Source organism: Canis aureus, chromosome 24 (assembly GCF_053574225.1).
Source record: "Canis aureus isolate CA01 chromosome 24, VMU_Caureus_v.1.0, whole genome shotgun sequence".
NCBI lineage: Eukaryota > Metazoa > Chordata > Mammalia > Carnivora > Canidae > Canis > Canis aureus.
Genome location: NC_135634.1, coordinates 14,854,094 through 14,877,647, shown reverse-complemented (window position 1 = coordinate 14,877,647; position 23,554 = coordinate 14,854,094). Strand labels below are relative to the sequence as shown.

The window sequence follows — 23,554 nt, the reverse complement described above, 5'->3', positions numbered from 1 at the left end:
TTAGAGAAATATCTTTTTTTTTTTCCTTTGACTAGCATTCTTCTAAGAGCATTTGTTTTTATTGAGTGGAAGGAACAGCAATTACTCTTCCTTTGGAATATTCACTGCCCTGTGGTCTCTATTCTGTTGTCTTCGTCCTCTTGGCATTTGTTTGATTGTTGGAGAGTCATTTTTGTCATTATGTTGGGGTGCAGTTTCTTCCTTCTGCCTGTCTTTAATCTGTATGCTCCTTACCGATTCTTCCCACCTTTATATTTTGAACAGACCCAAAGGGAAGGACCTGACTGTGGGAATCAACCCAAAATAACTATGGCAGTTGTGACTGGTTTCTTGGTTTTCATTTAGCATGCAGAGCCATTTTGAATTTCTAAATTATCACTCAGCCCTTTATTTAACCATTAAGTCATCCTTGACAAATTTGATATTCTAGCTTTATAGTCTAAAAACTAAACTGAGTTTTCTAAATGAATAAGCTCCTGGTTATTTTAGCAATTTCTTTTTTGGGTGTGGAGTTCTATAACTGGGTTATAAAAGAATACAAATCCCTCTAACATTTTCTAAGAAAACAATATATGATAATAATATATACATATATTTTTTTCTTGTAGTGATGAATTGATAGGATAAAATATTTTTGTGGGTCTTTTTTTTTTTTTTTTTTTTTTTGGTAGATGAAGGCAGTGGTAACCTTTATTGCTCCTGTGTCTCAGTGAAACAGTTCAAATTTGACTAAAAGAAATGATCGAATTAATTGGTTAATTGTGGGTTTATGTTTAAGGGGGAAAGCTCATGCTCATTTATCAAACTATCATTAAATATAAATGTTGTTTCTTATTTTTAGCCCTGTTCCCCTTGGGCCTGACCAGATCTTATTAAGAGGTACACAGCTTAGAAATACTCAGTGGGTCTTTGGCATAGTTGTTTATACTGGACACGACACCAAACTCATGCAGGTAAAACATTTCTATGCTGAAAAACAATGCTGATTTCAGTCTTTATTTTTTTCTTTCCATTTTTATGGAGTAGAGCGTGCAAATACAGATACTGCATTTAGGGAGTTCAAGTTTGTCTGTGAACCTAAATTTAGAAAGGAAGTACCTATTATTTCTGATGCTGGGATAGTTTTTCCTGGATTTCCATTATTGTATCAGATGTTTGTTACCTCTTGCTTGAAATATCAATGGTCTTAATTTTCCAGATTTAGGGGGACAATCAGTTCTAGCTTATCCTCTGGACTTACGTGGGGATTCATTCTAACTTCTTTATTTCTCTGCTTCTCTTCCTCACTCCACAAATTAGGATTTTATAGTACATTGTTCTTTTAATTGAATCATCGGCAATTTAAAATCAGTTATTTTTGAACTAATGTTTATTCTTCATATTCATACACACAAAAAAATTAAGTTAAAATGATTTTGCTCTTTCTCCCTGTTAATGATTTTTAAATGATTTGTGAATTTATAGCAGCCCTCATTTGTATTATGATATATTTTGCCAGACAACTTTAGAAATTCTGTATAAATCAGTGTCCCAATGTGTCATTTCTTATATTTCTTTGGTATCTTTTGGATCTTATTTTGCTAATGGTTGCTATTCATGAGAATCAGCTTTTGAGCTCTTTTGTCTGCTCTTTTTTTTTTTTTTTTTATCACTTCCAAAGCATGTATTTGACTGTGTTGAACCAAGTCTTGAAGTAGGCTTCACTACTGTGGATACAGTAGTGAAATGCTCAGCTCTCAACTTCTGGGAGCCACGCAGACTAAGGAATTATCATGTAGAATGATTACTGCAGTATGTGTCATGACAAAGTACTGTAGATATTTACAGAAGGGCCAAACAACCCAGGGTTGGGGCTGTTAGTTGACTAGATGCTCAAAGCCCATTTTAGATGGAGTGTTATAGAGGGAGGTTCTTGTGTTGGTACACTGTTTGAGGTAAGATGATGGAGGAGGAGAGAGTTAAATGTTCATTATTTTAGATGAGGTGATAGACCCTATGTTTACCCCAGCTGGGAAATGCAATATAGACAGGGTGGTGGGTGGTGGGGAGTGTGGGAGATGGTGGGCATGAGAAAGCTTCAGAGACCTGTGACATTTAGACTGTTGGAGTTGCCTCACGACAGGTTGATCAGTGTGTAAGGTGCTTGTCTTGGAGTTTCTGGGGGTGAAAAGACCAGGGAGTGAGCCATGGGAGTAGAAGCTAATGGTAGAGCTAATGCTAGGAGGCCATTTCATGCTGGGAAGTAAAGGACTGAGAAGACAATGCATCTGTGCTCAGTGCTGAGATTTTGAAGATGGATAATGGCAGAGCCAAGGCCAAGATGGATACCATAAGCTAACTGCTCACCTCTTCAGAGGGTGAGGGTTGTGGCTGAGAGGTTGGTAGCTTTATTGAGGGAAGAGTCAGAAGGCAGTGTAGCCAAATGGCATGAATTTCATGAGTGAATGTTTTAACACAGCATCAGAGGCATAAAGTGTCAGAAGTACTACCAGCTTCAGATTCCAAGACATGTGAGTCTTCACTGGAGCATCTTCTGCTCAAGGGGCTTCAGGGAAAGAGTGCCCTCAGCAGGATGAAAAGCTCCGGAAGGAGGATGAGGACATGGAGAATTTTTGGTCCTGGGATGGGAGGGTGTGTTGCTGCAGAGGGAGTCTGTGTGCCAGGGTGGAGATCCATTGCATCTGGGAGAACAAATTGTTGGTGAATGCTCAGGCCCCTCTTGGTTGGATCAGGATGATTGAGTATATCTGAAATGTGTCTCATCTGTCCTTCCTGCTAGATCCTCACTGGTTCAGAACTGATTGGAAAGTTTAAAATTTGTTGGTTCTGAGTAGCTTGTATGTGGAGGCTTTATCTTGAATGGTTTAGTGCTCTCCATCTAGTAAGAATTCTCTGACTTCCCAGGCCAGTGCCAGCAGCTATGTCTGATAGTTGGAGGTCCACTCACATGTCACTTCAGTTTTTATGATGAAGTGTCCGACAAAGACTTGGCTTACATTTAAGTGGGCCACAAGACCTGTTTTGAGATTGGGCATATTACAAATTTAACCACTCTCCAAGGTTCCTTGTATACCAGTTGTTTTTTTCAGGATGACACTGGAAGTGCAGCTTTTTAGCTAAGGTGTAAGAGATAATTAAGTCACACCTAAAAATGATCCCATCATCTTTTCAGTGAGCAAGGCATGCACAAGATTACCTCATGGAAGTTTATATCTCGTGAGTGAGATAGGCACTTCTCTTTGCACCTGCATGTGATAAACCTGTGCAAGGCTTATATGTATAGAATTAATAGTATATAGAATGACGGAAAGCCCCAGAAACATCTGCGCTAAACTTGCTGTGCCTTTAGAACTGAAACACGAAGTAAAAATAATGAGCTTTCAAGAGGAATATAATAGAACATGTAGAGCTGGAAGCTATCCTGTTTGTGAAATAATATTTTTTTGTCTGTACTTGTTCTGCTCGACCACAGAGAGGAAGCACCATTACTTTAGGGTTCTTCTACTTTTTTTGTTTGTTCTGTAAACTCTTACCTGTCTTCTACTCTTCAAAGTTCCCTTATTTCAAGTTCACTGTAGTTACACTTGGAAATATTTTTAATATTACTGTTTCTACTGGTTAATTTAATGGGGAAAAGGTATCATCACCTTAATTATAGCAAATATTTAGTGCCCACATACCTAGTTCTAAGTAATCTGCATATATTAACTCATTTATTCTTCATAGTGGCCCTGTGAGGAAGATGCTATTATTGTGTTCCTTTTTAGATGAGGACAATGAGACCAGGTGTCTAAGTAAGTTAATGAAGTTATACACCTACCCAGTAAGAGTGATTTGGGATTCAAACCTAGGCAGTCTGACTCTTGAGTACACGTTCTCACTAGTTACTCTACTGACTACTTTCTTAGGAGGGCAAAAGTGTATAGAATTCAGATCTGTTATAAACATTTCAGACTCTGACATTTTTGGCTTTTCTTTTTTTTTTTGTAACTATGAGTAAAGTTTTAATTAAATACACTTATAAGCACTGGTTTAATGGCTGTTTGTAATAGCAAAACATTCTAGGAAACCTAAATGACAATAGGGATGATTCTGGAATTATATATAGCCAATTAATTCAAGTTTTGATTACTTTTATCACTATTAAAATTTTGTTAAATTAACAAACCATGAATTTTAATAGTGATAAAAATAATCAAAACTTTTTTTGGCTATATAACTGTATGTGTTTTAACATGTGTATAGATTCACATAATTACTAACATATTCATGAAAGATGTTATTCGAAAGATGCTTATTTCTATTAAGAACTCCATTACTCAAAAGCAGCAATATTTTCTAAGAATTGTATAGAAGAATTTAAAATGCTAGTCTGAATTTAACATTACCTGCTCATCATTGCATGTTGAAATGTTCAGGGAATGGGAGTAAGTAGGCAGAGGTTGACTTTCTACAAAGTGCATGTGATAAAGTTTTGGGCTCTTACATTGGAGGAGTCCTAACCTTGTTAACTGGCCAGAACTCAACCACTGGAAAAGATCAGAAGCCAGTGAACTAATGGAGTCATAGAAATGATGCTTATTATAATTTTTTTTCTGCCTGTGCCTACAGTGAATGTGTGTTAAAAATGATAAGATCATGTGTTTTAAAAGCTTGGGATAGGCACTCTTGGAACTGGTCTGTTGGTTTCTTCGGTGAGAGCAGAGGTAGTATGTTGTCCCCATCAGCCTGTAGATGGGATTTGATTGATGGATCAGCCTTCACTAGTAGATTTCCATTTAGAAGTTTAAAGGACTTTTTAAAAAAGTCTGTAAAGGACAAATAATTCAAAGAACTGAAGTGAAAGGGAGAAAAGTGAATATAAAGAAAGATACTGTTGTTCTGTTTAAATGTTGAAACATTTCAAAACTGCCATTAAACGGGTTCTTACATGTCTCTGCCCCTGCAGAAAACTAGGCCAAGATTGTAGTATTTGTGGGTTTGGGGATAGAATTCAGATAACTGTTTCAGTGATGTGGTATGAGCTTCTTGAAGGAACTTAGGGATGAATTGCTCTCTTTCTTTTTTTTATTTTATTTATTTATTTATTTAAAGATTTTATTTATTCACTCATGAGAGAGACACACACACACACGCACACACAGAGAGATAGAGAGAGAGATAGAGACAGAGACACAGGCAGAGGGAGAAGCAGGCTCCAGGCAAGGAGCCCAACGTGGGACTCGATCCCAGGACTCCAGGATCACGCCCTGGGCCGAAGGCAGGCACTAAACCTCTGAGCCACCCAGGGATCTCCACTCTCTTTTTATTTGATTTTATTTTCATGTTGTGACTTTATTCATATTCTTAATTTTTGGAGACATTTTCATCCTAGCTCTTTTAACGATCAGACAAGTTGAGAACAGTGAAGTGTGCTGACTTAAATTTTGCCCAAGGCACCATTTGTATGGCTAGTTAGTGCCTTTCAAGCTTTCAAATCACCTGATTTTTGCAAATCGGTGTTAGTAGTAGAGAGATCGGTTTGTGATTCCTGCAGACTGAAGCTCCTGTGTCCATCTTCCCCTATCCAGTTCTTGGCTTCTGATCTAATCCAGGCTCTGTTCACCTGTAGGAGTGGATTATTACCATCTTCTGGGTTACTGTGTTAGTTTCCTATTGCTGCCATAACAAATTATACAAATTGATAGCTTAAAATAGCACGAAGTTGTCATGCTATCAGTTCTGTAGGTCAGAAGTCTGATAGGGGTCTCATCCATATCACGATGCCCATAGGGCAGCATTCCTTTCTAGGATACTCTAGGAGGTTCTAGAGGAGAATCTGTTCCTTGCCTCTTCCAGCCTTCTTGAACCGTGCCCGAATTTTTTGGCACATGACTGTCTTTTTCTATTGCCAAAGCTGGCATATTGCATTTCTTGGGCTATTCTTGTGTAACCACATTTCCCTCTGACTGTAGCCAGGGAAGAATCTCTTCATTTTCTGTTTTTAAAGGTCTATGTGGGTTAAATTGGACCCACTTGCATAATCCAAGATAATTTCCCTAAGTCATATCCTTAATTTTGTTAATTTAAACTTTCTTTTTCTTTTTTTTTTTTTAATGAGAGAAAAAGTGACTGGGAGGGAGGAACAGAGGGAGAGGAACAAGCAAACTCCATGCTGAGTGTGGAGCCTGACACATAGCTTGATCCCAGGACCCTGAGATCATGACCTGAGCCAAAACCAAGAGTCAGATGCTCAACCTGAGCCACCCAGGTGCCCCAGTTGTATCCTTAATTTAATCACATATGCAAAACCCCTTTTATCACGTAAAATAATGTATTTACAGGATCCAGGTATTAGGGCATGGCCATCATTTGGGAAACCATTATTTTTCCCACCACGACAATCAGAAAATTTTTAGTAAAGTGACTTCAGGTGCATAACTGTTTAGTGAAACTAGTTCCATTGACTTTTCCAACACTGAGAGGATATAGTTTCAGATTTTCCACCTATGTGCAGAGGTCCTCGAATCTGGCTTTAATGAATCTTTCTGATTTCACTTGCCAATACTGGATTCTCTTCCAGCCGGGATTATCTCCTCATCTGCCATGAGAAATCAGCATGTATTTTTATAGATGGTTAGGCTGTCTTCCATTTTTGTTTTACTTTCCTGTCAACATTCTGTTTATAATTCAAGAATGCACTCATGTTTCTCACATCCACTAGAGCTTTCCTGCTTGTTTCCTGTTCACACACATTTTTCCAAATGAACTTTGTCCATTCATTTATTTTGATACCTATTGATGTCAACACCTATTTTGCATTTTTTATGTGTATGTGTTTGTGTATGTCTTTTTTCTCAATTTTAAGAGGAAACTATACTGCAAAAATAGTTCTTTGTATATTAATTATAGAATTATATTATTTTGAAGATTCAGTCTAGATTTTTATGGTACAGAATCTTTAAGTTTCTAGTGTCTCTTGAATTAATAACATTCTGATATCTTTTAAACTGATTTTAAGTAATTTAGAACTTGTTTTCTATGATTGCAAAAGTAGCTAATTTTAAACTAAAATGTAAATAAGTACAGATTGAATCATGAGGAGTCAAAATGTGTTCTTTATTCAAAACTAGCTGTTCATTCAGGAGTATGGTGCATGTTTTAATTTCATTGGTTATTTGTCAAAAGTACATTCTTTCACTTTTTATTTGTTGAATTTGGTTAACTTACCTCCTTTTCTCTCAACTCTTTAACTCAAGCCTGTTCTATGACTCTTATTCACTTTCAATGCTATTGTACAGAATTCCACAAAGGCACCTCTCAAAAGATCGAATGTTGAGAAAGTGACTAATGTGCAGATCCTGGTATTGTTTGGCATCCTCTTGGTCATGGCCTTGGTGAGCTCAGTGGGGGCCCTGTACTGGAATGGATCTCAAGGTGGAAAGAACTGGTACATCAAGAAGATGGGTAAGTGTGAGGATCGAGTGACTGTTGATGTAGGATAAAAGTAGGACCACTTTTGGAAAAGTATGGTTTATGTGTGGTGGCCATGCCATCCTTCATTATTTTGGCTACTGTATAAAAGGCCAGCCTCCTGAAAGATTAGGAGTTGTGGGATGAAATGAAGATGGACATATGGAGTTGTTTTATATTCAGATGATTGTATTTTTAACAATTTTTAAAATTATTTTCTTCGTAGTTGCTCTTGGGGTTGCAATAAATGTCTTAATTTATCAGCATTTGCTTCAGATGAATACTAACTTAATTACAGTAAAATACAGAAAATTTACTCCAGTATAGATTCATTTCTTCCCTTGCATTATGTTATTGTCATATCTATTACATATATGTTACTACTCCAGTATACGTGTTATAATTATTGCCTTATATTTTGTAATGTCTATTTAAGCAAAAAGAAAAAATATCCTTACAGAGTTATTTTATATGAACATACTTATCATTTCTAGTATTTTTCATTTCTTTCTGTAAATTTAAGATACCAGCTTGTGTCATTTCTTTGCTTCATGTAGCTTTGTCCTCTCATTCGTTTGTGCTGTCATTGCTGTCATATATATTACATCTGTATAAAGTCCAATGATGTACTTTTATATTCATTTTTGCCATATTTCTTAAATTCAAAGGAAAGGATAAAAATATGTAATTGTCTTTTATAGGTGATTGTGTTATTACCTTTACTGATATCCTTTGTTTATGTGGATTTAATTCCCATCTAGTGTCATTTCCTTTCATCCTGCAAAATTTCCATTAGTATTTCTTGTAAGGCAGATCAGATAGCAACAAATCCTCTATTTTTATCTTGGGATGTATTAGTTTCTCCTTTTTTTTGAAGCACAGTTTTGCTAAGACAGTGTTCTCAAGAATTGTAGAATTCTTGGTTGATGTTCTTTTCCTTTTGGTACTTTGCATATGCCATCCTACTGCCTTCTGGCCTCCATTTTACTGATGAGAAGTCAGCTGTTAATCTTACTAAGTTTTTACCTGTATGTAAGTCGTTTTTCTATTGCTGCTTTCAAACTTGTCCTCAGTTTTCAGTAATTTTGAGTTTGTTTAGAGTTTAGTTGAGCTTTTTGGATATGTACATTAGTATTTTTCACCAAATTTGGGAAGTTTTCAGCAATTATTTATTCAAATATTGTTCCTGCCACATTTTCAAACTCCCTTCTCTTTCTGGTAATTCCATTATGTACACTTTGGTCCACGTGATGTGACCTTAGTTTGTGTTAATTTTTCCTTATTCTGTTTTTTTTTTTTTTTTCTGTTCTTGAGATTGAGTAATCTCTTTTGATCTATATTGAAGTTTGTCTGTTTCTCTCTCCTGCTAGCTCACATCTACTCTTCAGTTCCACTAGTGATTTTCTTTTTCTTTTCAATTTCAGAATTTCTGCTAGGCTCTTTCTTTCATCTCTTTATCAGTGTTCTCTGATCAGTCACTGTCATCATAATTTCTTTTAATTCCATAAAAGTTCCTTTTAGTTCTTTTTTTTTTTAGGATTTATTTATTTATTTATTTATTTATTTATTTATTTATTTATTTATTTCTGAGAGAGAGAGAGAGAGAGGCAAAGACACAGGACGAGGGAGAAGCAGGCTCCATGCCAGGAGCCCAATGCGGGACTCGATCCCGGGACTCCAGGATCGCGCCCTGGGCCAAAGGCAGGCGCTAAACCCCTGAGCCACCCAGGGATCCCCTCTTTTAGTTCTTTAAATATATTTATAATAGCTTCTTTGAAGTCTCTGGTCCATCATTTGGGTCCCCCTCAAGGGCAGTTTCTATTGCTTGTTTTTTCCTGGTTCTTTGTATGTTTCATATTTTTTCGTTTTTTTTTTGTTCTTGAAAACTGGGCGCTTTGGATAATATGTTCTGGCAATTCTGGATTCTGTTTCCTCTTCCTCGGGCTTGTTGCTGTTTTTGTTTATCTATTTAGTGACTTGCCTGGAAAAATTCTATGAAGTCTGTTTTCTCCTGCAGTGTATAGCCTCTGCTGTTACTGCTCAGTTTTATTTCCATGTTTTGACTTTTTAATGCCTTTAAAATGTATAGTTTAAAGTATAGAGTGGGTTTTAGTATTTTCACAGATGTGCAACCTTTACCCCTTACATACTTTAGAACATTTTCAGCGCTGTAGAAAGAAACCCTGTCCTCATTAGCATTCTTCTTGATTTTATTTTTTAAGTCTGGATTCCTAAGGGTAAGCATAGCTTAGAGGTTAGCCAGTGATTGGTCAGAGGTTGTTTGATCTATGTATGCATGGCTTGTGTAATGCCTTCAGCTTTTGGGGAATTTAAAGTCTGCTCACATTCAGTCAGGGAGTAGTAGTTCATAAGTACCCTGTCTGGTCTCTCCTAAGCAGCTACAGCCTTGTGCATGGACATGACCTTTGGGACTACCAGGATTCGGTGTGATCTTACCAAGGTTTCTTTGACCATTTCTTTCCATGGATATCCCTGTTTAATTTCTGGCTAGTCTCCTCCTTTGTTTGCTCCTACTGATTTTGTAAGATATTTGTCTTCTCTGATTATTAGCCACTGAGATCTCTATTATTTTTGACAGTGCCCCCGGCGTGTCTTTTTTTCATGCTATGTTCCAAATAATGTCATCTTCCTCAGGCTGTTCCTGTCCTAACAACCTGCCTTATTCTGGAGCAGCAGCCTGCCTCACCTTGGGATAGAATTTCTGCAATATGGAGCAGGGGTTGATGGGGTGGGGGATGCGAGCTGCCAGTCACAACCACCCATCCAGAACAGAACTTAAGCATCATGGCTCAAGGGGAAAGGAGAGAAAAATAGCTTCTGACATAAATGCCAAAGGTTTCCACTTACATTAAGTAGATTTTTTTGAATACATGCTTTTGAATTTTTTTGTACGCACTGTGATCAATTCTCAAGCACCTTAACTGCTAGTTTTTGATAATTTTGTTCAGCTTTATTTCTTCCTTTTTTGGAGAGATTTGCCAATCTCCTTACACAGCAATTCCATTTAATGGAATTTATTTAATGACAAAATATTTTGAGAAATAAATTTGAATTTTAAAACTTTGGAATCTTTGAGGTTTCTGTTACTCTTTAAGTATATTTTGGTTAAATCGATCAAAACAGTTTTTCCCTTTTCTATTTATTTCATGCAGAAAAATCAAACACTTTTAATTGCCTGGGAGAACTATTGTTGCCACTTTACAAATATGTCTGGGACTCATAGGTTGGATCAAAACCTTTGGTTTTGGTCCTTAAAATTTGGATTTGGACCATGTTATATGTCTAGCTTCAGATATGCAGACTAATACTTCGTGTACATATATAGTTTCATAGTTTTGACATTAGGCAATTTCAAACTCCAGTATGAACTGCATGATTCATGATGAACGAATGGTCTTTTTGTCCCACCCATCATGCTGTCTGCTTTGATTTCTCATGGAAAATTTGGAGTCGCTCTGTTATAAAGCCATCAGACTTCACATTCTCATTGTCACTGTTGGAGCTTTGACTTCAATTTCTATCATATTCTGTCCTCACTCATCTCTACTTGATTGTTCTTATTTAGCTGAATGAACTTATATACATAGGGTCTTTCCTGAATATGCTTTGCTTATTGATCACCTGTATGATGGCACAAAGCTATTTTGGGCCTGTATTCAAACCTGAAATTTTAAATTTCTTAATACATAATTCTAATTGGCAGATACTTGTTCCTAAGCAGATTATACCTCAGGGACATTTGTTAACTGTGGTACTTAGAGATCCTATTTAGCAACCACTTAATTCAAAAGAACAAGATAGCAAAGTAGCATGTCAGAAAGAAAAGAAGCAATCAGCAGGAAGCCTTAGTAGATGAAAAGTAAATGAAAGGATGGTAGGAAAATAAAACTACTGACTAGTTTTTGCCTATTTTACTTTCCCAGCCTCTTATCTTGCCATCACAACTACCCTCCAGAACTCTCAGGCTGTCAAACAACCACCATTTGACTAATTTCCTGGGGGAAAAACTCAACTGTGGTTTGAAAAACTCAATTGTGGTTTGAAATTACTAATTTCCAATCCTTGCCTTTCACTATCTTGAAATACCAGTTTCCCTCAAGAGGCATCGTTAATACCAGTCAAACCTTTAGTCTTCTGCAGTCCCCCCCTCCTCCTGCCAAGATCCTACTACTTTTTCCCTCAACTAGTGTGTCATGATCATCAGGAAAATAACTTTTCTCTTTCGATATAGACCTTGTACCTCTTTTCCCTCTCCTGGTTCCTGTTCCTGTCTAAGCTGACCCACTTCTGTTTTGGATTCTGCCCCCTAGGGGTCTTGATCCATCCTTAGGGATCCTCTTATATTAAGATTTTCTTCTGTTATCTTCAATAAATAGGCTTCAGTCTTCCTGCCTCCCTCTCCTGCTACCATTGAGACTTTTGGGAGTATCCCAGATAGACTCTGACCTTAGTGAGGTTGTAGATATTCCTCACAGCCATTTAAAATGCCTGTATTCTTTTTATGCTTTTTTTTTTTTTTTTTTTTTTTTTTTTTTTTGTTAGCTGTCTTTTTCTGCTAAAACTAGACTAAAGCCTCTGTTCTTCTGGCTAGCCTTTGGTGACCATGCTTTCCCATTAAAAAAACCCTCCTGTCCTGGTTTCAGCAATGCCCTATGAACTTCTCTTCAGTAGATGTATGCTGCTGCATGGTCAGTGAGGGGCAGGCTTGCTCCTGCTTACTCCCCTCCCCTACAACCTCCTGTTTGAAGCCAACTCTTTATTAGGAGAGATTGTATTAATAGTCATTGTATTCACAGGTCATTCCATATAGTAAATAGTCAATAACTGGTTTAATTCAAATCTCTAAATTTCTACATAAGCAACTCAAATCTCTAAAATTTCTATGTAAGCCAGTAGACTTTTTTTGTGAACATCTTTTAGAAAAAGTTCCCAATAATAAAGTAAAAGGAAACCGAATGAGACAAACTGAAGCTATACAGTTACTCTGGTTTTTGTCCACAGACACAACCTCGGATAATTTCGGATATAACTTGTTGACATTCATCATCCTATACAACAATCTTATTCCCATTAGTCTGTTGGTGACTCTTGAGGTTGTGAAATACACTCAAGCTCTTTTTATAAACTGGGTGAGTATCTCAGCAGAGCTTCAAAGCTGAGCTGCCGGAACAATGCCAACCACGTTTTCTCATATTCTCTCAGAGCATCAGTCCTACAGCTGAGCCCCCAGAAAAGGAGGAATATGGATAATTTATGATTGGGTCTAGGACTTGAACTAGCCAGAGAACTGGCAAGGGATCTCTGGCAAAGCTATCATTGAGCTGGTGATGGCAATGACTAGTTACCTGTCACCTCAGCTTCCTGGTCAGTGAGACAAGAGGATATTGGTGCCTGTTTATTCATGGGGTTCTTATGAGGATTAAGTGAGATGATGGAGGCAGAGTGCTTAGCAGATGCATGCCTTCTGGTGAGTGGGGATAAAATGACTGCAAATGCTTCTGCTTTTACAGTCTGATTAGTGCTGCACAAGAGGTCTCATAGGCGTTGTCTGTTTCAGTGTGCAATTTCATATCAAAGGTTATGAGGACCATAGACTTGGATTTGGTTGCAAGAGTGGAGGTGGAATTTTAAGGGAACTGCCCTGGCCATTAAGCACTGGACCTCAGCAGCCAATATTGGTAGACTGGGCACTTTCATGTGCATTTTTATTTGATCCTTGCAACAATCCCATGAGGGAGATATTGAGCTCAGAAGTATGGGTTAGTGTAGGTCATGCAATAATCATCTAGAAACCAAATCTTCTGTATGTAAATTACATGTTTTCTTCTATTACGGCATTTCTCTATACTAATAGCCACTGTACTATCACCCCCAAATTAAAAATGAGCATTAATATTAAGTTATCTGTTGTAGCTTCTTTTCTGTGTTAGTCTAAATGAAGGATTAATTGTATATATTTTCTGAAGCTCCCTCACCCCTTCTCTCTCTCAGGACACAGACATGTATTATCTAGGAAATGACACTCCCGCAATGGCCAGGACCTCAAACCTTAATGAAGAGCTTGGGCAGGTGAGAGCCTCTTTGGGACCTGTGGCAGTGGTGGGTGACTCTAGCATCAGGGGAGCCCAGTGTTAGAACCACAAAACATTTTGGAAAAATAGTTCTCTATGTAGTTTTGATGTCTAAAGAGCTTTATATATAGCATTTGAAAGTTTTGTGAAATAGAAATGTTAGTTGGCTTTGACCTGCTTTTTGAGGCATTGATGTGTTTTATTATCTAGAAGGTGCCTGCAAAAAAATACGAAAAATAAAGTATAATATTATTTTAGACATTAAAATTGTTTATCAGGAGTAAATGATAGGGAAAACAGTGGTTCAGATCTGTAGGTATTAGGTAATCTTACAAAACATGGAGGAGCTAATTTGAAGGACATAAATCTACTAAATTTCTCACATGTTTTAGATTTTGTTTCTGGAAAATCCCAGGGAATAAGTTTCTTTTTTGTCATCACCCTTGAAACCATGTGTCCTTTAATGAGTTGTTTTGCATTATATCTTCATCTTCTGTTGAAATTACTGTAAGGACTATCCTTTTGAATGCACTGCAATTAGAGATGATAATTTCATTTTATACATCTTATTTAAACCTCCCAACAGCCCTACAGGGGTGGGTGCTATATATGTCAGACTAAATTTCTCTTCTCTTTGAACCCTTTTTCAGTTTTTCGGGTAGAGTAAATTTATCTTTCTTCTAGGTCCCCGTACCAGTATCCCCAAATATGAATACTGTAAAATGAGAGACATGATAGTGATGTGGTGTCTATTTTCTCCTGGAGCCTTTTGAGCCCATTTTGAGGGTGTGGTTGTGCCTGGGATAAGGTCTTTGGCTGCCTTGGTCAGTCTAGCATAGTGCTCAGTATACTATTGTTCTCAGGACCCATTCAACTAGATTCCAGTAATTAAAGGATTAAAAGTGCTCCAGTTCAAAAAACAAAACAAAACAAAACAAAACAAAAAGTGCTCCTGTTCTACCCAGGATAATAATTCATCCTAATTGGGAATATGGGAAAACTTTGCTTGCTCCAAAAGTTTTGAATTGGAACTTAAGGATAAGTTAAAATTCAATAGGAGAATGAGAGCAAATCTGGATAATTCTGTATTGGAAATTTTGCATTTTTAAACATTTGATACAATCTTATAATTTTTTCTAAAAAGGGGCAGAAAGACATTGTTTATTGGAAAGCTGAATCTATTGAATTTTTTTGTATCCCTAGACTTACTTCATGTAAAATTCATATAAAAACTTATTTATAGTTGGAGCATTAATGACCCATACTTTTTATATCTATGTATTATTTGACTTCTTTAGGAACATTAATAATTTTCCTTTACCTGACAGCCCTTTGATTGCTTTAAAATACTTCATAGTATATTTGCCTATATTGTCTCATTAAAAAAAAGTACAGAATAAATAATTCACAGTATTAATCCCTCTTCCATAAAACAGTAAAGCATAGCTTCCATTTGTGATTTGTGGAGTACATCCAGCAGCAATCATGGGCTCTCTTTAGAAAACTGTGAAGAAACTGGACATATTTTTCCAGGATGTTGCACATAAAATTATGTTCTGTATCTTCTGGCAAAATTCTTTATTTCCTAGATGAGGAAATTGGAGCCAAGAAGGATGAGGTGACTTTTCTAGAGTCTGTCCGTATGATGCCTTAGTATTCGGAACCTACCCTCTTGTGATCTTGAACTCTTCTCCTTCTTCCCTGTCACATGATCCACTGGAGAGAACTTAATTCACACAGCACATAAGCATTTAGATTTCATTTCTTTTGCATTCAGTTAATTATGTCAAAATGCTTAGATTGTTGACCTCTAGAAATTTTGTCTTTTCATCTTTGTATATTGAGAGCTTTGTGTATTAAATTTGTAAACCTTTGAGTTTCAGAAAGTTATATATAATCTATAGCAGTCCTATGTTGTCTTCATGTAATCTTAAATGTTATTGTGACAGGAGAGCTTTGTTTGCTCTGTGTTGTTTTAGGATATGCTTTCTTAATCCAACTAGGAGTGTAGTGATAAAAAATATTTTAAGAGTTGCCAAAGCCTGAGCTTGTTGTCTTGATATATTGAACACTAAGAGTGAGGTATGAGATGGTGGGAATAGCTTGGAGACTGATCTGTGTCTTTGAGCTACCTTGTGGCAGAACTTAGTGCTTATGCTTATAGGTCGACATGGCTCCAGGGCTGTTTCTGGAGCCTCCTTTGCACATTTCCACACAATTCGATTCTAGGCTTGGTTAGTGGAAAAGATTTTTAAGTGGTCTAAGCATTAAAATATATTAATTTTATAATAACATAAAATTGTAACATATATAATTATAAAATTTATTTTACTTTAAAGAAATTTGCCTTTTAAAATTAATAGAAATTTTGAAAAATATAGAAGGAAAGACTGTCTATTGGTCTCTGCATCTTAACTACTTTTTTTTTCTTTTTAACTACATTTTTGATGCATGTTTCTTCCATTCTTTGATGTAGGTAAAATACCTATTTTCTGATAAAACTGGAACGCTTACATGCAATATCATGAACTTCAAGAAGTGTAGCATTGCTGGGGTAACCTATGGGTAAGTATATTTATCACTTACTAAAAATTTGATTTGTATTCTTCTAACAAAATGAGTTTATTTTTAGTTGCTAGCCAAATGCCTTTTTGATATTTTCGAAGGATATTTATAAGAGGTTTAGATATGTAATTACTACTCAATGTATTTAAAATTTAATGGGTCCTGGGGATGCCTGGGTGGCTCAGCAGTTGGGCATCTGCCTTTGGCCCAGGGCATGGTCCTGGAGTTCTGGAATCGAGTCCCACATTGGGCTCTCTGCATGGAGCCTGCTTCTCCCTCTGCCTGTGTCTCTGCCTCTCTTACTGTATCCCTCATGAATGAATAAATAAAATATTTTTTAAAAATTTAAAAAATAAATAAAATTTAATTGGCCCCAACTTTGAACAGTTAGCCAGTTTATTCTGCAAATATTTGCCTAGTGAGAAATCCTTGGATTTAATGCTATAAATTTAATTTTAAAACCTTAATTCTATTAATTTATCTTCTATATATTTATATTTATAATCTAATAATTATAAATGCCTTACTCATATTTTGATCTGAATGCCTGTCTTTTTTATTGATGTTTAATTGATATGTAACATTATTAGTTTCAGATGTACAACATAATGATTCAGTGTTGGTATATACTGTAAAATGGTCACCACAATAAGTCTAGTTAGTATCTGTCACCGCATACAGTTACAAAATTTATTTTTTCTTGCAGTGCAGCTTTTAAGGTCTGTTCTTTTAGCAACTTTCAAAAATGCAATAGTATTTATTATTAACTACAGTCTCAATGTTGTTTGTTAAATCCTTGCAACTTACTTATTTTATAAGTGAAAGTTTGTACCTTTTGCCCCTTTCTCCCTATTTGACCACTTCCTACCCTCTGCTTCTGGCAACCACTAACCTATGCTCTGTGGCTATGAGCTGCTGCTGCCTTTTTTTTCTTTTTTGAGTCATGTATTAAGTAAGATTGTATGGTATTTGTCTTTCTCTGTCTGACTTATTTCACTTAGCATAATATCCTATTATGGATATTGTCACAAATGGCAAAGTTTCCTTTTTATGGCTGAATAATAATATTCCATTGTGTGCATGTACCATGTTTTCTTTATCCATTCATCCATTGATTAGAGATTGAGGTTGTTTCTATATCTTGACTATTGTAAATAATGCTGCAGTGAACATGAGGTGAGTATATCACATTGAGTTAGTGTTTTCATTTTCTCTGGATAAATACCCAGAATTAGGATTCCTGGGTCATATGGTAGTTCTATTTACAATTTTTTGAGAAAAAAAGAAAAAAACTCTATATGGTTTTCCATACCAGCTGCACCAGTTTACATTCCCATCAACAGCACACAAAAGTTTCCTTTTCTCCACATCTTTGCCAACACTTGTTAATTCTTCTAACATTTTAACAGGTAGGAGTTGATATCTCATTATGCTTTTGATTTTCATTTCCCTGATGATTAGTGATGTTGAACACATCTTAGTGTACCTGTTGGCCATCTGTATGTCTTCTTTGGAAAAATGCCTACTCAGATCTTCTACTCATTTTTAATCAGATTGGCTTTTCTTTCTTTTTCTTTTGTTTTGTTTTCTTTTTCTTTCTTTCTTTCTTTTTTTTTTTTTTTTTTTGCTATTGAGTACTATGAGTTTTTTATATATATATTTTGCATATTAATCCCTTATCATGTTATCAGGTATAGGATTTGCAGGTGTTTTCTCCTATAGGTAGGTTGCCTTTTCATTTTGTTGATGATTTCCTTTGCTGTGCAGAAGCTTTTTAATTTGATGTAGTCTCACTTGTTTATATTTGCTTTTGCTGCCTTTGCTTTTGGTGTCAGATCCAAAAAATCATTACAGTGTCTGGGAGTTTACAACCTATGTTTTCTTCTAGGAGTTTTAGGTTTCAGGTCTAACATTCAAATCTTTAGTCCATTTTGAGTTAATTTTTGTATATGGTTAAAGATAGTGGTTCAGTTTGGTTATTTTGCATGTAGCTGTCCAGTTTTCTCATTTATTGAAGAGTTCATGATTTTCCCATTAAAATATTCTTGAGACTTTTGTCAGAAATTATTTGACCGTAAGTACATGGATTTGATTTTGGACTCTCTTTTCTGTTCTGCTGATCTATGTGAGTCTGTTTTTATGCCAATACTGTCTGGTTTTGATAACTATAGCTTTGTAATAATAGTCTGAAATCAGACTATGTGATGCCCCTAGCTTTGCTTTTGTTTCCCAAGGTTGCTTTGGCAATTTGGGTCTTACGTAGTTCCATACAAATTAGAGTTATTTATTCTGTTTCTGTGAAAAATGCTGTTGGAATTTTGGAAGGGATTGGATTGACTCTGTAGATTGCTTTGGGTAGTATGGACATTTTAACAATATAAATTCTTTTAGTCTAAAAGCATGGAGTATGTTTCCATTTATTTGCATCTTCAATTTCTTTCATGTCTTACAGTTTTCAGTATACAGGTTTTTCACTTTCTTGGTTGAATTTATTCTAGGTATTTTTTTTATACAACTGTAATTGGGATTTTAAACATTTCTTTTCTAATAGTTCAGTATTAATGTATAGAAATACAACAGACCTTTATGTATGGAGTTTGTATCCTGCAGCTTTACTGAATTCACTTATTCTAAGAGTTATTTGGTGGATTCTTTAAGGTTTTCTACATATAGTATCATGTTATCTACAAATAGAGGTAGTTTTACTTCTCACTAGTTTGCCTTTTATTTTTCCTGCCTGATTGCTGTGGCTAGGACATCCAGTACTGTGTTGAATAAAAGTGGCAAGAGTGAGCATCTTTGTTTTGTTCCTGATCTTAGAGGAAAAGCTTTTAGCTTTTCACTAATGAGTATGATGTTAACTGTGGGCTTGTCGTATATAGCCTTTATTATGTTGAAGTATGTTCCCCCTGTACCCATTTTGTTGAGAGTTTTTATCATAAATGGATGTTGAATTTTGTCAAATACTTTTTCTGCAGCTAGTGTAGTGATCATATGATTTTTATCTTTTATTTTGTTAATGTGGTGTGTTACATTGATTGGCTGCAGGTGTTGAACCATCCCTGTATCCCTGGAGTAAATTTCAGTTGATCATGGTGTATGATTTTTTAAATGTATTGTTGAATTCAGTTTGCTAATACTTTGCTGAGAATTTTTGCACCTATGTTCAGCAAGGGTATTGGCCTGTAATTTTCTTTTCTTGTGGTATCCTTGTCTGATTTTGGTATCAGGGTAATGCTGACCTTGTAAAACAGATTTGAAGTTTCTCTCCTATTGTTGGGAAGAGTTTGATAAGGATTGGTATCCTTCTTTGACTGTTTGGGAAAATGTCACCCAAATGAAGCTGTCTGGACCTGACTTTTGATTGTTTGGAGGTTATTGATTACTAAATTAATCTTCTTACTAGTAATCAATCTAAGATTTTCTGTTTCATCATCATGATACGGTGTTTGTTGCATATTTCTAGGAATTTATCCATTTCTTATAGGTTGTCCAATTTGTTGGTATATAATTGTTCATAGTAGTGCCTTATGTTCCAGGTATTTCTGTGTTATCAGTTTTAATATCTCTTTTTTCATTTCTAATTTTGAGTTCCCTTTTTTTTTCTTATTTGTGGATCTAGTTAAAGGTTTACCAATTTTATCTTTTCCAAGAACCAGCTCTTAGTTTCATTAATCTTTTCTATTGTTTCTTTCTCTTTTTCATTTATTTCTACTCTAATATTTGCTACTTTTCCCCTTTACTAACTTTGGGTTTCATTTGTTCTTCTTTTCTAATTTTTTAGGTGTAAAATTAGGTTGATATTTTTCTTGATTTTTGGTGTAGGCATTTGTCACTATGAATTTCCTTCTTAGAACTGCTTTTGCCTCATCCCATAAGATTTACTATGTCATATTTCTATTTCCTTTGTCTCAACATATTTTCTGATTTTCCTTTTGATTTCTTCTTTGACCGATTGGTTGTTCAGTAGCATATTATTTAATCCCACATATTTGTGAATTTTTGGTTTCATTCTGGTTGATTTCTAGTTATACTATTATAGTTGGAAATGACGCTTGATAGGACTTCACTTTTCTTAAAATTATGCAGACTGTTTCATGGCCTATGATCAATCCTGGAGAATGTTTTTATGTGAGTGCCTCTTTTGATCACAGTTTTGTGACCACTCTATTTCCCTCTTTCTGGCAGTCATTTTCCAGAATTGACAAGAGAACCATCCTCAGATGATTTTTGGTAAGTAGATTCTAGCACTTCTTGATGTTTTAGTGGAAAAGAACGATTCTGTATTGGCATTTTTACCTGAATATTTTGTAAATAAAATTTCATTTGTTATTCTAAAAGAGAATCAAATTAAAATTTTTAATATGAATGTGGTTTTAAAAGCATAGTGGAACTACAAGAACTAAAAATAGCCAGTCCTTGGTTTATTACTTCCTGCTCACTTCCCATTTCTTAGCATAATATCTTCAAAGTTGTATTGTATGTATTGTAGCATATATCAAAATTTTATCCTCATTAAAGGCTGATTAATATTTCATTTTATGTGTATACCATATTTTGTATATCCGTTCATCTGGTGATGGGCGTTTGCACTTTTTTACTTTTTCTAGTGTGAATACGGCTGTTGTAAACCTAAGTATCTGAGTCTCTGCAAACATAAGTATCTGAGTCTCTGCTTTCAGTTCTTATGGGTATATACCTAGAAGTGGGATTGATGTGTTGTGTGGTAATTTTATGTTTAACTTTTTGAGGAACCACCACATTGTTTTTCACAGTAGCTGTACCATTTACATCCCTGTCAATAACACACAATTTTCCCGTATCCTCATGACACTTGTTAATTTCTGTTTTTTTTTTTTTTTTTTTTTTAATAGCCATCCCAGTGGGTGTGAAGTGGTATCTCATTGTGGTTTGGATTCACATTTCTCTTGGGATTAGTGATGTTGTGTGTTCATGTTTTAAGATTTATATACTAACAAAGCTGATTGGTAGGGCTGTGTGTGTAGGGAAGACAGTGTATTGATGACTGACTGGATTCCCTATGGGATGATCAGCCAGGACCTACTGTTTTATTAATGGATCCTTAGATGTCAGCATCTGTCTTTCTTTGTGAACTGATAAGTCTTCTTCTCATGAGAAGAACTCTCCAGGCTATACATCTGGCTGTAGCTGTTATGGGAGCTGAATGGAGGCAGAGGGCTGGTGATCATACTTATCAGAGTATAAAGATTTCACATAAAACTCCTATCTTGGGAGAATTCCCTACCCTAAACCTACTTGTATGCCCAGTGTTGCTGGGTCCAAGGTTACTCTAATTTAACTTCTCTAAACGATAAACCTTCTATGGCTTCCTGGGTGCAAAAGTTTCGGTTACCTGGCTACAAGAGATGAGGGAAGGTTTCTGCGGGCTGAATCTTTCTCAGATGAATCTAGACCCCTCCTGCTTCCCACTTTCCCCTTATCAGACAGGTACCTCAGGCTGCCATTTCCTCAGCATTCTCAAAGTTCGGCTGGGGACATCAGCTTGTGTTCTAGGTGCTTCCTCTCGTAAACTGCTGATTTCTGCTGCACCAAACTCTGACATCCAGAGTTCAGATTGATATCACCTTGACTGTGGTCATTTCTTCCATTGTCTTTGTTCTGAAGAAGGAGTGGAAATATAGGAATATACTTAACTGTTCACATTTTCTCCAGTTTGATAGCTCACAGCAATCATATCAAGTTTCCTTTTCACAGTTATTTGCCTCCTTTTCTCTCCTGCGTATGAACTCTGGCCATAAATCATTGCGCAGATGTGATGCAATCATTCCTCAATTTTTTCCTGCTTTGAGCAGATACTCAGAAATTTTCCCTGGTAGGAGTTACACAGAGACCAACCAAAGTGACAAAGTGTTGACTCCTGAATGTTTCTTCTCCTTGTAACCATGTTGTTGTTTATAATAACTTATAAAATATTTTGCTTATAGTAGGGCTAAATTTTTCTGTCTCATGGTTTGAAAGAATATAGAGTATTCCAAATCTTTAAAAGTTTAATATAAATTGATGGGCTTTTTAGGTTTACTTCTTCTTAAAGACAGATTCTTACAAGGTTTGGGCTAATTTTAAAGGACCTTCTGAACTGAATTCGTATTTCCTGTTCTTTCACAGCCGGATACCTCCTCCCCCCAGTGACTCCTGTGACTTTGATGATCCCAGGCTCTTGAAGAACATCGAAGATCATCACGTAAGGCCATCATTTTGCTTCTAGGACATTACATAGCTTATAATGCACTTTTATTTATGTGTACATGCAGTGTCTTGAAATTTGCAATTTGGGACCTTAGGGAAGATGTGCAGTTTTACTTTTCTAGCGTTAATATTCAGGGAGGTGATCTTAAATAAATGCTGTGTGGTTAATGCTCAGTGTAAGTTAATGAAAAGCTGAATTAAATATGTGGTGAAGATTGAAAGTCTCACCTCAAGATTAAGATGAGTCTTACCATGGAATTCTCTAACATTGTGAATTCTCTAGCTCTTTAAGATTTCTGAAGTACTATTTCTTCACAGTTGTGAATTTAAGAGGTCATGCATTTTGAAAAACAATCACAGTGTGCTTGGATCAGGATAATTTAGGGAAGAAAAATATGGCAGGACATGTAGCATTTATAGCATTCTATTGTGTGCCAGAAATTTGATGTGTATTTCCTTTAACACTTGGGTCATGCCAGAGAGGTGATAGGAAGCTGCGTGGAAATACTGACTTGGCCAAGAATTACCAGCAGACAAATCTAGAAATGAGACTCAGAACCTTCATCTGTTGGATTCTTAACTAGGACATCACATTATCTCAACTATTCTAACAAACCAGGATTAATTGTAGGATTGCCTAAATTCATTTTAAAGGGTACTTTGAAAAATATTGACTTAGAAGAGTATTTAATGATCAAAATGTTTTGCAACCAGTTTAATCAGTATAAATTAGATCTAATATTTTTTTCTGAAAAAAATTTAAAGTTAGGTACACTTGAGCAAAACTAAAACTTAATCATTCCAAAATTTCATTAAGATACAAATATATATAAGGATTTCTCTGAATTCTCAGCAAGGAAATTTCCTGTTTTCTACTGCAGTTACCCATTTGTTGATGCTAGAACCTTCCCAGCCATGGTTCTCAAATGTGAGCATGTAAGGTACCTATATCCACAGGCCAGGATCCGGACATTCTGTCTCAGCCCCTGGGGATGCTGCTGATGTGGTCCCAGACCACACAGTAGGTGCTGCTGAAGTCATTGTTTTGTGTTGCAGTTACAGGCATCGATGTGGTCTTTTTTTTTTTTTTTTCGAATTTCAATGTTAGAGGTAGGTTCAGCTATGAGGCTAGAGGTTCTTCAAACAGAAGAGTGGTATCTGAGAAGAAACTTCTGTGGAGGAGGGTAGCTTTAACCAAGGATGTCAGAAGATACTTG

At 35.9% G+C, this 23,554-nt stretch overlaps 2 protein-coding genes across 16 annotated transcripts in view; one reads left to right on the top strand and one right to left on the bottom strand.

The window, feature by feature from the left end:
- The window catches only part of LOC144295815 (phospholipid-transporting ATPase IB), a 570,630-nt gene that overhangs the window by 149,606 nt on the left and 397,470 nt on the right, over positions 1-23,554 (top strand). For 14 of the 15 annotated variants that reach the window (XM_077868357.1, XM_077868362.1, XM_077868360.1 and 11 more), the window contains 7 exons: positions 842-953; positions 7,281-7,446; positions 12,475-12,602; positions 13,465-13,542; positions 16,021-16,109; positions 20,298-20,342; positions 22,257-22,332. In XM_077868357.1, the coding sequence (XP_077724483.1) occupies positions 842-953; positions 7,281-7,446; positions 12,475-12,602; positions 13,465-13,542; positions 16,021-16,109; positions 20,298-20,342; positions 22,257-22,332 (694 nt within the window). The remainder of the gene's footprint in view (positions 1-841; positions 954-7,280; positions 7,447-12,474; positions 12,603-13,464; positions 13,543-16,020; positions 16,110-20,297; positions 20,343-22,256; positions 22,333-23,554) is intronic. The other variant, XM_077868351.1, reaches the window with a different exon arrangement.
- The window catches only part of LOC144295817 (uncharacterized), a 32,403-nt gene continuing 30,135 nt past the window's right edge, over positions 21,287-23,554 (bottom strand). The window contains exon 4 of the mRNA XM_077868365.1: positions 21,287-21,749. Coding sequence (XP_077724491.1) covers positions 21,609-21,749 — 141 coding nt within the window. The 3' untranslated portion in view covers positions 21,287-21,608. The remainder of the gene's footprint in view (positions 21,750-23,554) is intronic.